At 37.4% G+C, this 14,130-nt stretch overlaps 1 protein-coding gene across 1 annotated transcript; it reads right to left on the bottom strand.

Moving 5' to 3' along the window:
- Positions 1-11,304: 11,304 nt before the first annotated feature.
- LOC125131566 (NADH-ubiquinone oxidoreductase chain 5-like) lies at positions 11,305-12,867 on the bottom strand (the record flags this gene model as incomplete). Its single annotated transcript, XM_047788333.1, is given in 1 exon segment — positions 11,305-12,867. A coding segment is annotated over 1 exon segment (978 nt), but the record flags the coding sequence as incomplete, so codon positions are not given.
- Positions 12,868-14,130: the final 1,263 nt, after the last annotated feature.

Below are 14,130 nucleotides of genomic sequence, written 5' to 3'. Positions count from 1 at the left end.
AATCTTTTGGATACTGAAAGATTATGTTAATGCAATTATGCCTTTGTAGAACATCACACCCTTAATAATTAATAAAGATGATTAGAGATTTGCAAACTATAGTAATTTATTAGTAATCTGTTTCACCTAGGGAGATAAATTAATGGGTGAAATAGGAAACACATATTAAAAAAAATTATAGTCAGCCTAAAATTTGGTTTTCTGAAAATAGGATCTTTCTTGAAAGTTTATATGCAGAACTTTGTTTATGCTTTAATATCTGGGTCAATGTCATTTATATAATTTCCCTAGCACTCTTGACAAAAGGCAGAGATAACAATTCCTAGTGGAAGTTAAATCATGAATTATTATATGCATTATTATATGTATTCATTTGTTTATCAACAGACATTTACCTAATGTAAGTATGTGCAAAGGTTTTTTTTCAAAATGGTGAGGATGCATCAGTAAACAAAATGGATAACAATCCTTGCCTTCATGGAGCATCTAACTATACACTTTCTTCTCTGAAGCTAAATGTTCAAATATTTATTTTCATCATAACCCACACAGGACACCAGATAGAAGTCACAAAATGAACGAATGAAAACTGGTCTTTTCTCCTTCTGATGTGCACTGTCAGGTTTATGCCTGCACACGAGGAGTCACCTTATACAGAACAGAAAGTAGGAGTTCCTGTCGTGGCTCAGTGGTTAGCAAATCCAACTAGGAACCATGAGGTTGCAGGTTCGATCCCTGGCCTTGCTCAGTGGGTGAAGGATCCAGTGTTGCCCCAAGCTGGGGTGTAGGTCGCAGACGTAGCTCGGATCTGGTGCTGTTGTGGCTCTGGTGTAGGCCAGCAACAACAGCTCTAATTGGACCCCTAGCCTGGGAACCTCCGTATGTCGCCGGTGCAGCTCTAACAAAAGACAACAAGACCAAAAAAAGAAAGAAAGAAAAGAATTCAATTTTAAAATAGAAAAGCGAAAGTTGAGCTTCCCACTAGTTCCATATATTCATAATATCTCAGGGTCTGTCCCCGGCAGTAGTGAAAAGGTAAAAACCAAAACATGGTGAGGTTTACTTAACTGATGCACATGGAGACGTCCTTAGCTTTCTGCTGAGGAAGCTGTAAACTTTCCCCATTTCCCCACACCCATCATATACAGGCCTTTCCTTTTTGGAGTAATGCTATATGTGCATACTTCTGAAAACACAAAGCTGAGAGCTTGAGGTACCTATATAATCCCACCATGTGAAAGAATTACAGAAAATGTACAATGTGAAATCCCCTTCTTTATCATACTCCAGGCTTCATTCAGCCTTGCCCCATGAAACAGAAAGCATTGTTGGTGTGAGGTCGGCTGAAAGGACGAGACCCATGTTCAGGCCTAAAAGACTTTGTTAGCCGGGCTGAGTCACAAGGGGAGGAAGGAGGGTGTATGTGAGCGCCAAGAAAGGGGGTTTCTGTGCAGAAGCCGATTGCCCGTTTCTTATGTAAAATAGGGTGAAAAGGAACAGACCGATCAGTTTGGGAGAACTGTTAGTAGGATGTGAACAGACGTTTAGACATTCTCCTGGGTGAGGTAGTCTTGAAGATTGGGTCACGCGATTTCGGGGGAGACTTACTCATGTCTCCGTCATGTCTCTCCAGGAGCTAGGCGAGAGCCTAGAGCTAAGTCTTGTTTTTCCTGGGACGAACCTAACAGTTGGTACTATGGTTCATGTCCTTTTCAACCCTCCCTGTCCTTCCACTCTCAGAGATACAATACCATATGTTAGTTTCCTAGTGCTAAAATAACAAAGTACCACAAGTTTGGTATCTTACAGCAACAGAATTGTTGTTACAAAAGAATTTAGCCTTCTATAGTTACAGAGCCTAGAAGTTCAAAATCAAGGTGTTTGAAGGGTCATGCTTCCTCTATAGGCTCTAGGGCAGAAGATTTCCTTGCCTTTCTCCTAGGTTCTAGTGGTCGTGTTGTCAAAACTAGGCCTCTGTCTACCAGTACTGAATAAGAAATGCAGACACAGAGTTGTGAATGAAGGAGAAAAAGATAGCTTTTATTGCTCTGCCAGGCAAAGGAGGCCCACAGCAGGCTAATGCCTTAAAGACTGTGCCCTCCTCTGGGGAAGAACTGCAGGGAGTTTTATAGTCTAAAAGGAGAAAAAACGGGTTTCCGAGAAGAATCAAGATTGGGGCAGACTTGCATTCTTCTTTCTTTGGGGAAATCTTAGTCATGAAATCTAGACAAGATTCTGGTGGTGGTGGTCTGGGATACTGCCTAGATAGGAGACAGATACAGAAAGTTCCTAAAAAACATCATGGGCTAAAAATCTTTAACCAACAAGCAGTTGTGCTCAAGGTGCCTCATCTTTAGCTTACACGTGATTGTGTTTGTGGTGCAGTCCAACTAGGGAGAAACACCAAGAAGGGCTCCAAGCTGTTCAGTTTCAAAATATTCATTTCTAAAAGAGGCATAGGAATCTCACTTTTCTCTTAGGTGTACAAGATGCCTACATCATTGTGTGTGTCCCTTGACAGGGAACCAGAATCCTGCCCTAAAACTGTACTGTTGTTGCTTTACTTCTTCCTTGTCTTTGCATCGCTTTCCTTCCCTGATCAGCAACTATTTGAAGCTGCCTCTTGGAACTCAGGGAGGGTCATGGAGGCTTAATGAGGCCCATTTTCTAAAAATAGGAAGTGAGGGACAGAGAAAGGCTTTTGTGCCCACGAGCCCCACAGGAGCCTCTTGGGTACAGTTGTCAGCAGTCCTTTTGAGTTCCTTGGCATGTAGATGAATCACTCCAGTTTCTGCCTTCATAATCACATGATTTTACCCATGTGGTTGTGTCTCTGACTCTTCTTTTAAAAGCTCTAGTCATAGTGGATTTAAGGCCCACTCTCATCTCTTAGGACCTCATGTGAATTGCATCTGATAAAAACAAAAAAGATCCTCTTGACCAAACTTTAGTCAGGTTCCTCTGAGATCTTTTCCGAACTAGTCTTCAACCTTGTCCCAAATCCTGTTGCCCAGCTCAGGCTTAGCAAAGACCTCCTAAGTCATCTTTCTCACCCTTGGTATATGATCATCTTGTATATCCGACTATATTGCTCAGTCTCATCCTTAATAACTCATTAACTTGGCCTGGCTTCAGCAAGAATCTTGTAAATCATGATTTTTCAAGAATTGCTTATTCTGATGTTTCCTCTTAGTAAATTTCCCTCCACTAAAACCATCACCTTGAACATTAGTTATATATCAGAATTGGGCCCTGTTCTATACTCGTTATTTTCCCCCATTATAATAGTTACTAAATAAATTCTATCTTTACTGCTTTTTTTTTTTTTTCACTTTTTAGGGCCACACTCATGGCATATGGAGGTTCCAAGTCTAAGGGTCTAATCAGAGCTACAGCTGCTGGCCTACACCACAGCCACAGCAATGCCAGATCCAAGCCACATCTGAGACCTATACCACAGTTCATGGCAACGCCAGATCCTTAACCCACTGAGTGAGCCCAGGGATCGAACCCGCAACCTCATGGCTCCTAGTCAGATTCATTTCCGCTGCGCCTCGACAGGAACTCCTATCGTTATTGTTTTAATTAGTGTACAGCTCTGGTTTTCTTTGACCCTGTAAAGCCCCTGTTTCCAAATAAGTTCACATTCTGAGGTTCTGGGTGGACATGGATTTTGGTAAACAGTATTTAACACAGTACACATTAAATCTATTCATATACATACACATACATACACACATATTTGTTGCTATCTCATAAATTTGCCGAGAGCAGCTCAGCAGGATGGGGCTGAAGAACGGGTGCTATGGAACTTAAGGGAAAAAAGTTAACATAAAACAAGACACAGAGACATTTATCTTAAGTAAAGGTGGGAACTGGGGGACTCAAGGTCTCAGGGACCAAGAGCCCTGCCTCAAGAAACCACACTGCTTTTATTGTACTCTTGAGGATGACTGTCCTGTGAGAAGGGGGTTGTAGGTGCAGGATATAGGGGTTTTTATTATTATTTTATAAGTTCTTTTATTATTTTAAAAGTCACTTAGCTGGTAGATGGTTAAGCTTTTACTCTAAACTTGAGGCATTTAAGAATCATTAGCATCTGAGTTAGCTGTCTATGCATAGCATTTCAGAGAATCCTCACTGTGCTTCTGCAAAGGGCATGCCTATTTGTGGCAACCCTGTGTGCCTAGGTTTGCACCTTGGTTCTCTTTGCTAATGTATATTCTGTTAACAACCCCTCATAAACCCCTTGGTCATGAGGTTCCTCTTTCTCTTATTCTTTAGAGGACATATCATGCTTGTGCAAATGGCGTTGCAATCTGCACAGGTCCGGCTGCCTAGACCAAAGTATTATGTCCTCATTCAGCTGACCCCGCGAATAACCCATGCCTTTAGGTCTTTGTTCTTAAGCTTAAGTCATTTATCATCACCGTGACTGTTTCTCAAGCAGGAAGACGGGACAAAGTAAGGAAGGACAAGATGGAGTTTTCAGCAAAGAGGCTAAGAAAATATTATAAAAGCATGTCTCGCAACATAAATTAGTTTATTTCTCTTTCAAAATAAATGTGTCCTTCAATTTTATTTAAAGATCCTGCAGGACTCATAGATGAAGCAAATCACATGTCAGACAAAACAATACCCTCCTTCCCCCCAAAAAATCAAGCCTGAAAGTAAGATAATAATTGGAAAGTTAGTGATCAGTTTCCATGCACCCTCATAGCACACAGCATCTCTATTGTTTTAACTTTCACATGTATTGAAATTATTTGTGTGACTAAAATCTCCAGATAGATTTTTAAGCCACTTTAGAATAGGACCCGTGTCTCATATTTCTGAATTCTCAGTGTTGGATGTGGTGTTCAGGACATCATAGGCATTTAGTCAAAGTCTCAGATTGAGCCCAAATCTAGAATTCATTCCCGTTTGGCATCTATAGTGAACTGATGGGTGACCTTAACAGAAGTTTATTTACCTTCAAGATCAAAGGGCCTCTTGAAGGATTTTTCCTAAGTAAACAGGAATCAGTGAGGCAAATGAGGCCCAGGAAAAGACACACCAGACAAGGGGTTTTAAATATAACACTGGACCTTTCAGAAGTACCTTATATAATAGCCCATATTGGACAAAGAATTCCTATAGAGTGTAGGGAGACTATGAGTCAGATATGAGAAAGCTTCTTCATTGTAACACTATAAATTTATGAAGAAACAAGCAGTACCGTTTGGATAACCTATAAAACACAGCATAAAGAAGGGATAGTTCTTCAAACCATCTGTCACCTTAGATGTCCGTCATATTGGCAGATACTTAAACTTGGCAGTAATGAACTTATTCATGACAAGAGAGATGCCTTTAGCACAGTACCAGATATGTGAAGGATGTTTAAATGACATATGCAAAATTCCAGTCAAATCTGGTTTCCTATAAACCCATTAGTATTAATGGACAGGTAAGAGTTAGGGAAACATTGGTTACATAGATTAAAATGGAATTATGTTACACCTTAAATTTAAACAAAATAAAGAGACCACCACACTGTAAATTTTAGATTGAGTTCCAGGGTTTAAAAGAATGAGGTGGATAAACTTATGAGATCTTTCCAAATTTGTATTTATATTTGAAAAGAATGTAAACACAAATTCATAGAAACCTAAAAAATAGAATCATAATTTTGAACCTGTTAATGCAAGGGTGACTGGTTGTATAGGAACATGAAGTATATATTTTTAATGAAAAAATATAATTACAAATTATTTCCTAATATTCCCTCAAATGGCAAGTCTAAATTCATAAGTATTATAAAGAAAATGATATGCTTTCTTAGCTGTTAGTTGGTTTGATTATAAATCTGCATGATCTTTAGACTATTTGAATTTAACATTTAGAGAGAAATGTGAGTAGCTAGAGAAACTCATAAAATTCATTTGAATTATCTTCTTAAATTTCTGGATTCACGAATTTAACCAAAAGCAAGCTGAGAAAGTTGTAATGAGAAGATTTTTCCCCTAAAGTTTCATTTTATTATAATATTCTATCAGAGAAAATGGCTTTCATTTATTCTTTAAAAAGATTGAGCCTTTATATGTGTTGTTCTCTATTCCTACCTGGCCAGGAGTTCAGAGGCACCAAGTGAAACTAAACCTTCTGGGGAAAGGATTTCCAAATTTAATGTTAGTACCTGTGGATTTAAATTACAGTAGTTTCCTAAGAGCTTCACAAGTTTATTTCCATATTCTTTTGAGCAAATCATCTATCCAAATGTTTGAATGAGGGAAAATAAGATAAAAAAAAAATAGAAGACAGGATAAATTTAGGAAAGATCTTCCTCATATAAAAGAACAATCCCCCTGTTTCATCGGTGGCCATCCCTAAACTGGTGGTTTTTCTCCCGAAGTAGTTAAATGGAGTCACAAAAATGTGAACACATAAGTTCTGCTCTGTGCTTAATTCCTATTTTCCTTCAGGTCAAATATTACTTTCCTAGGAGATCCTTTCCCACTCTCCTTAAGTGTATAAACTATTCAATATTACTCTCCTAAAATCCCATGTTCTTCTCCTTAGAAGTACTTACCACAGTAGTAAAATGACACGGAGTGCGTGATTCTTTGATGTGTCCATTTCTTCCAGAAAATTCAGCTTCAGAAAGACTTGTCTATATACCTTATACCTTATACCCTCATCTCTTAGTTTAAGACCACAACCTATTATTATATGAATGAATGAAAGAATGAATAGTTCAGTGTTTCTCAAATTCTCCAGCTAGTATACGTATTAATCACTTTGATACAGACAAAACAGGCACCAGGTGATGGGCATGATTACTGGATTGAAAGAAGCTAGCGGACACCCCCCCACACACGCACACACACCCCACACCCTCCTCACATTTATCAATTTACTGATTCACCTGCTGAGACTCCCTGACCATGCTTAACACTTATTGTGTCTTGGTACTTACCCAAAAAAACCTGTTTGGCACATAGATTCTTTGCAATCAGAAGGAAATATAATGAGGACTTAGACTTATGGAAGCTATTCTTCACATAGCATTTAATCATGGTCCTGATTCATGATTTTGCTTTGCAGAGAAAGAACAGGACCTCTTTGCTTTTAACACTATGCCTTCAGCACACAGTCCATTGAAACCTCATTAAAGTGATATGTTTTTGGAATAAATTGGAGAATGGCTCAGATTCTATTCTTAATGTAATTAAACCACAAACTTCATAATCCCGTATCCTTGTGGATATGTCAACTACATTTATACTCCTGCTGTTTTGTCAGAATATCCATGTGTGCATTTACCAAGGAGAATTCTCCAACCTGAAGGCACCATAAATGTGTCTGTGATTTCACTGCTACATTGCAAGACCAAGTAGAAGCTTCACATATGGAGAACAAAATGCTAAGCAGAAATTGGACCTTCGAAGAGTGTTTGAATTGCTCAAACATAATTATGTATAGTTATTTACTTCAGCCATGGAGGAAGAGATAGTATACTTCCATATTGAATTAATTTTTAAAGTATTTCAAAATAGAGTGCTAAGAATTATTTATGAAGACTTGTTCTAAAACTCTTATGAACTTTGTGAGGTGAACAAAATGTTTTAACATTTTTTTCTGTTGTAATGTAACTTTGCATTTATTCCATTGTCAGAGTGTGAAGAATGCAGTATCAGTGCACGATTCTGATAAGATTCATTTACTAAATTTTTACTAAATGCCAGGACTTTTTGGGTACAGTACCCATATTTCTTAATATATATGCTCATTCTAATTTTGAAAAGATTGAAATTTAGAAATGTTCATTTAATGTGTACAGTGTCATTCAGTTGGTCACTGATCAAAAGCAGACCTGCCTTTTTCAAAGTCCATGCTCTTATCTTTTTTACATCATAAAGGAAAAGAAAATGGGTTTCTCCTCTGCTATTCAGAGAGAACACTTCTGTAGCCAGATGCGTGGGAGATATTCCCTCAACACCCGATTATCTAACATCAGCTAGGTGTCCTGCAATTGAATTCTGACATTAGCCAAAGTTAGCATAAAACCCACAGGTTAAGGTATTTAGCTCACAAGACTGACCTGTCTTTCAGATGCCAATAGCAAGGAGTGTGTCCCCAGGTTCAAGACAACTTTTGCTCAAAGTAGCTACAAATTTGATGTTCTCAATACTTTGTCCTTGAGTTGAATATTTGCTAGACTGGTTCACAGAACCCAAATAGTTTATTATTGCCAGCTTATTACAACTGATATTTTAAAGGATGCAAATAAATAGCCAGATAAAGAGATACATAGTACAAGTTCAGGGAGAGCTCTGAGCACAGGAGCTTTTGTCTTTGTGGAATTGGAGTGTGGCCCCTCCTGTCACATGGCTGTCCAACCTAGAAGATCTCTAAACTTCGTACTTTAGGGATATTTTTGGTGGCTTCATCACATAGATATAACTACTAACTCAATTTCCAGCCCCTCTCCTCTCTCCAGAGAATGGGAGGTGGGGCTGAAATTTCCAAGTTTCTAACCGTATTTTGGTCTTTCTGGTGATGAGAACCCATGTGGGAGCCCACAAAGTCACCTCTTTATAATAAAAGAAACTTCATCATCCAGGAAATTCCATAGGATTTAGGAAGTTCCATAGGAGTCGGATCTCCTATGACTCTGTCACCCTACATTTATGTAATTTCTTCATTCTCGAACTGCACTATCAAAATCAGTTGTACCTTTACTATGGCTTAACAGTCCTCATTAGAAAAAAGATTTTATGTTTCACATTGCAATATAGTGACTTATTGATGGGCTACGCAGGACTGTAGAAATATTTGCTTTTAAGTTAAAACAATTCTGCCTACTCTGTTTTTAAATTCTGATGTTAATTTACTTTTAATTATTGAAATATATTTGATTTACAATGTGTTAGTTTCTGGAATATAGCAAAGTGATTCATATATATATATAAACCTATATACATAATATAGGTTTATATACCTATATAATTTTATATAAAATAGGTTTATATACTTATTATAAACCTATATACATAATAATCTATAATGGAAAAGACATTCCATTCTTTTCCATTATATGTAATTACAAGATATTGAATATAGTTCACTGTACTATACAGTAGGACTTTGTTATTTATCCATTTTACATATAGCAATGTATACATGTAATCCCAAATTGTTAATCCCAAATTCCTAATTTATTCCTCCTGTCCTTTTCCCCTTTGGTAACCTTAAGTTTGTTTTCTATATCTTTGGGGCTATTTCTGTTTTGTAAATATGTTCATTTGTGTCATGTTTTAGAGTCCACATGTAAGTGATATGTTACTTGTTTTTCTTTGCCTGGCTTACTTCACTTAGTATGATATTCTCTAGGCCAGTCCATGTTGTTTCAAATGGCATTATTTCATCTTTTTAATGGCTGAATAGTATTCCATTGTGTGTGTTAGTGTGTATATTCATACGTACCATACCTTCTTTATCAATTCATCTGCTGTAGACATTTAGTTTGCTTCCATATCTCTGGCACTATTAAAATACTGGGATGCATGTGTATTGGTATATGCCAGAAGTGGGATTGTTGGATCATATGATAACTCTACTTTTAGTCTTTTAAAGAACCTCCATACTATTCTCCATAGTGGCTGCAGCAATTTACATTCCCACCAAGAGTGTTAGGGGGTTCTCTTTTCTCCACACCCTCTCCAGCATTTGTTATTTATACACTCTTTAATGATGGTCCTTCTGACTTGTGTGAGGTCATATCTCATTGTAGTTTTGATTTGCATTTCTCTAATAATTAGTGAAATTGAATATATTTTCATGTGCCTACTGGCCCTCTGAATATCTTCTTGGAAGAAATATCTATTTAGGTCTTCTGCTCATTTTTCGATTGGGGTAATTATGTTTCTGTTTTAAATCTAAAATCTGTACAAAGAATATTGAACTTCTTAGAAAAACCCTACATAGAATTGAGTTGTATAAGCTATTTGTATATTTTGGAAATGAAGCCCTTGTTGGTTGCAGTGTTTGCAAATATTTTCTTCCAGTCTGTATATTATCTTTTCATTTTGTTTATGGTTTGGTTTGTTTTGCTCTGTAAAAGCTTACATTTGACTAGGTCCCATTTATTTATTTTTGCCTTTATTTCTATTGTTTGAGACACTGACCTAATGAAACATTGCTACAATTTATGTCAGAGAATGTTTTGCTTATCTACTCTTCTAGGAGTTTTATAGTATCAAATCTTATGTTTAAATCTTAAGCCATTCCCATTGTGGCTCAGTGGGTTAAGGATCCAACTAGTATAATACCCAACTAGTATCCATGAGGATGTGGGTTCAATCTCTGACCTCACTCAGTGGGTTAAGGATCCAGCACTTCCATGAGCTGTGGGGTAGGTCTCAGATGGGGCTTGGATGCCATGTTGCTGTGGCTGTGGTGTAGGTGCAGCAGCTGCAGCTCTGATTCAGTCCCTAGCCTGAATCAGATGTGGCCCAAAAAAGCAAAAAAAAAAAAAAAAAAACCTCTAAGCCATGTTCAGTTTGTGTGTAGGGTGGGAGGGAATATTCTAACTTCATTGATTTATATGTGGCTGTCCATTTATATGTGGCTCTAGGATATCTTTAATGGTGTAGTATGGGTGGAATGGGATTTTGTCTATGTCTGATGAGATTCCAGTGGGGTTGTTAGATCCAGTTTCGTGTAGAAATAAGAGATGTACGGTTGCTAGGGCAGCAATGATAAAAGGTAAAATGAAGTGGAAAGCAAAGAATCGTGTGAGAGTTGCTTTGTCGACGGAGAAACCTCCTCAGATTCATTCTACAAGATTAGTCCCAATGTAGGGGATGGCTGATAGTAGGTTTGTGATGACTGTGGCTCCTCAGAATGATATTTGTCCTCAGGGTAGGACATAGCCTATGAAGGCTGTTGCTATGACAGTAAATAGTAGGATTACTCCGATGTTTCATGTTTCTAAGAATATGTAGGATCCGTAGTACAGGCCTCGGCCTACGTGGATGAATAGGCAGATGAAGAATATTGATGCTCCGTTTGCATGTAGGTAGCGAATAACTCATCCGTAATTCACGTCTCGGCAGATATGTGTTACTGATGAGAAGGCTGTTGTTGTGTCTGATGTGTAGTGTATTGCTAGGAATAAGCCTGTGAGGATTTGTAAAATTAGACAGATGCCTAGTAGGGATCCAAAGTTTCATCATGATGAAATATTTGAGGGGGCTGGGAGGTCGATGAATGCATTGTTGATAATTTTTATTAGTGGGTGTGATTTTCGGATGTTGGTCATTAAGGTTCTTGTAGTTGAAGTACAACGATGATTTTTCATATCATTGGTCATGGTTATATTCCATGTGAGAATAATGATAATGTATATTGCATTTATTTTAAGTGTTATTTTTGTTATTGGGTTTGTAGGTTTTTCTTCTAAGCCTTCTCCTATTTATGGGGGTGTTGGGTTGATTGTGAGTGGTGGAGTTGGTTGTGGTATTGTGTTGAATTTTGGTGGGTCCTTTTTAGGTTTAATGGTATTTTTAATTTATTTAGGAGGTATATTGGTGGTTTTTGGTTATACTACTGCTATGGCTACTGAGGTGTATCCTGAGGTTTGAGTTTCTAATAAAACTGTTCTTGGGGTGTTTGTTTCTGGTCTTATAATGGAGTTTTGTATAGTTTATTATGTATTGAAAGAAGAGGAAGTGGAAATTGTTTTTAAGTTTAATGGGCTTGGGGATTGGGTAATTTATGATACAGGTGATTCAGGGTTTTTTAGTGAGGAGGCCATGGGTATTGCTGCTTTATATAGTTATGGTACTTGATTGGTTATTGTTACTGGCTGATCATTGCTTATTGGGGTTGTTGTCATTATAGAAATTACTCGTGGGAATTAAACAGTATTATGCTTATTATAATGGTAATGAGAAAGGATAGGAAATATAGCTTGATTAAGCCTTTTTGATTTGATACTATAATAGATATTTTTGTTTGAATATAGGAAGTTGTCTTTGGTAGGATTGTTTCTAGTCAGATTAGGTCTAGTAGTGATGATGCGGATTTTTGGCTTATGGAAAGGTTGTGATATGTTGGTAGGCGGTGTATAATGGAGGGGTAATACCCTAGTATGTTGGAGAATTTGTATGTTTGTGATGAGTATTTAAATTTTAGATAATAGGTCATGTTGTTTAGTTCTAGGGCTAGTATGAAGCCTATGATAGTTGCGACTAGGGCTGTTATTTTTATGTAAAGGGGTATAGTTACATTTGGCACTGTTATTGGTGGAATATTGTTAGAGATAATGAAGCCGGCAAAAATGCTTCCGGTCAGGAGGCGCATGATAGAGTTAATTAGGAGGGGATTGTTCTCATTAATTAATACCAGAGGTGAGAAGCGTGGTTGTCCTAGGAGTGCGAAGAAGATGATTCGAGTACTGTAAGCAGCAGTTAGAGATGTGGCAATTAATGTTATTAGTAGGGCTCAGGCATTTGTATGGGATATGTTTGCTGCTTCGATGATAAGGTCTTTTGAGTAGAATCCCGTGAGGTAGGGTATTCCTGTTAATGCTAGGCTTCCAATGATTAGTGCTGTTGTTGTAAATGGTATTGCTTTGTACAGTCCGCCTATTTTTCGAATGTCTTGTTCATCGTTGAGGCTGTGAATGATGGACCCGGAGCATATGAATAGCATTGCCTTGAAGAAGGCATGTATGCAGATGTGGAGGAATGCTAGGTGGGGTTGGTTAATTCCGATTGTCACTATTATTAGGCCCAGTTGGCTTGAAGTTGAGAAGGCTACAATTTTTTTAATGTCGTTTTGTGTGATTGCACATAGTGCTGTGAATAGGGTGGTGATGGCTCACTCTTCAACACCACTTGAAGAGACTGACTTTTCTCTATTGTGGAGTCTTGCTTCTTTTGTTGAAGATTAACTGACCAAGGGTGTGTGGGTTTATTTCTGGGCTCTCTGTTGTGTTCCATTGACCTGTATGTCTATTTTTTGGCCAGTACCATGCTGTTTTGATTACTGTAGCTTTATATTATTGTCTCAAGTATGGGAGGGTTATGCCTCCTGCTTTGTTCTTTTTTCCTCGGGATTGCTTTGGCAATGTGGGGGTCCTTTGCATTTCCATTTAAATTTTAGGATTACTTGTCCTACTTTTGTGAAAAAAGTGTCATAGATAATTTGATAGGGATCAAATGAAATCTGTAGATTAAGTGGTATGGCTATTTTAACAATATTGTTCCAAACTAAAGAACAGTGTATGTCTTTCCATTTCTTTGAGTCATCTTCAATTTCCTTTATCAATGTTTTATAGTTCTCATAACTTAAGTCTTTACCTCCTTGGTCAGGTGTCTTCCTAAATATTCTATTTTTAATGTCATTTTAAAGGGGATTATGTTTAATTTTATCTGATAATTTATTGTTAAAAAGACAGATTTCTGTATGCTAATCTTGTATCCTGCGACTTTGCTGGATTTGTTTATCAGGGCTAATAGTTTTTGGATGGAGTCTTTAGTTCATTCTATATATAGTATGTCATCTGCATTTAATGATAACATTATATCTTCCCTTTCAATATGGATACCTTTTATTATTTTTGTCTAATTGCTGTGGCTAGGACTTCCAATACCATGTTGAATAGAAGGGGTGAGAGGGAACATCCCTGTCCTATTCCAGATATTAGTGGCAAGATTTTCAGCTTTTCACCATTATTTTGGCTGTTATTCACAAATAGCTTTTATTATCCTGATATGTTCCCTCAAGCTCGATAATCACTTCAATGAGAGTTTTTAAATCATGTATGGATGTTGAATTTTCTCGAAAGGTTTTTCTGTATCAATTGAAACTATCATGTGATTTTTCTCTTTTGTTTTGTTGATGTGGTATATCACATTGATTTGTACATACCATCCTTATGACCCTCAGATTGGTCCAACTTGATCATGGTGTATGATTCTTATGTTGTTGGATTTGGTTTGCTAATATTTTGTTGAGGATTTTTGCATCTATACTAATCAAATGTTGGCCTATAATTTTTCTCTTTTTTTTCTTTTTTCTTATTAGGGCCACACAGGCAACATATGTAAGTTCCCAGGCTAGGGGTCAAATGGGAACTAT

This window comes from Phacochoerus africanus, chromosome 7, assembly GCF_016906955.1.
Source record: "Phacochoerus africanus isolate WHEZ1 chromosome 7, ROS_Pafr_v1, whole genome shotgun sequence".
In the NCBI taxonomy this organism is placed as follows: domain Eukaryota; kingdom Metazoa; phylum Chordata; class Mammalia; order Artiodactyla; family Suidae; genus Phacochoerus; species Phacochoerus africanus.
The sequence above is the reverse complement of the archived record's forward strand: the minus strand, read 5'-3'. Positions and strand labels throughout refer to the sequence as shown.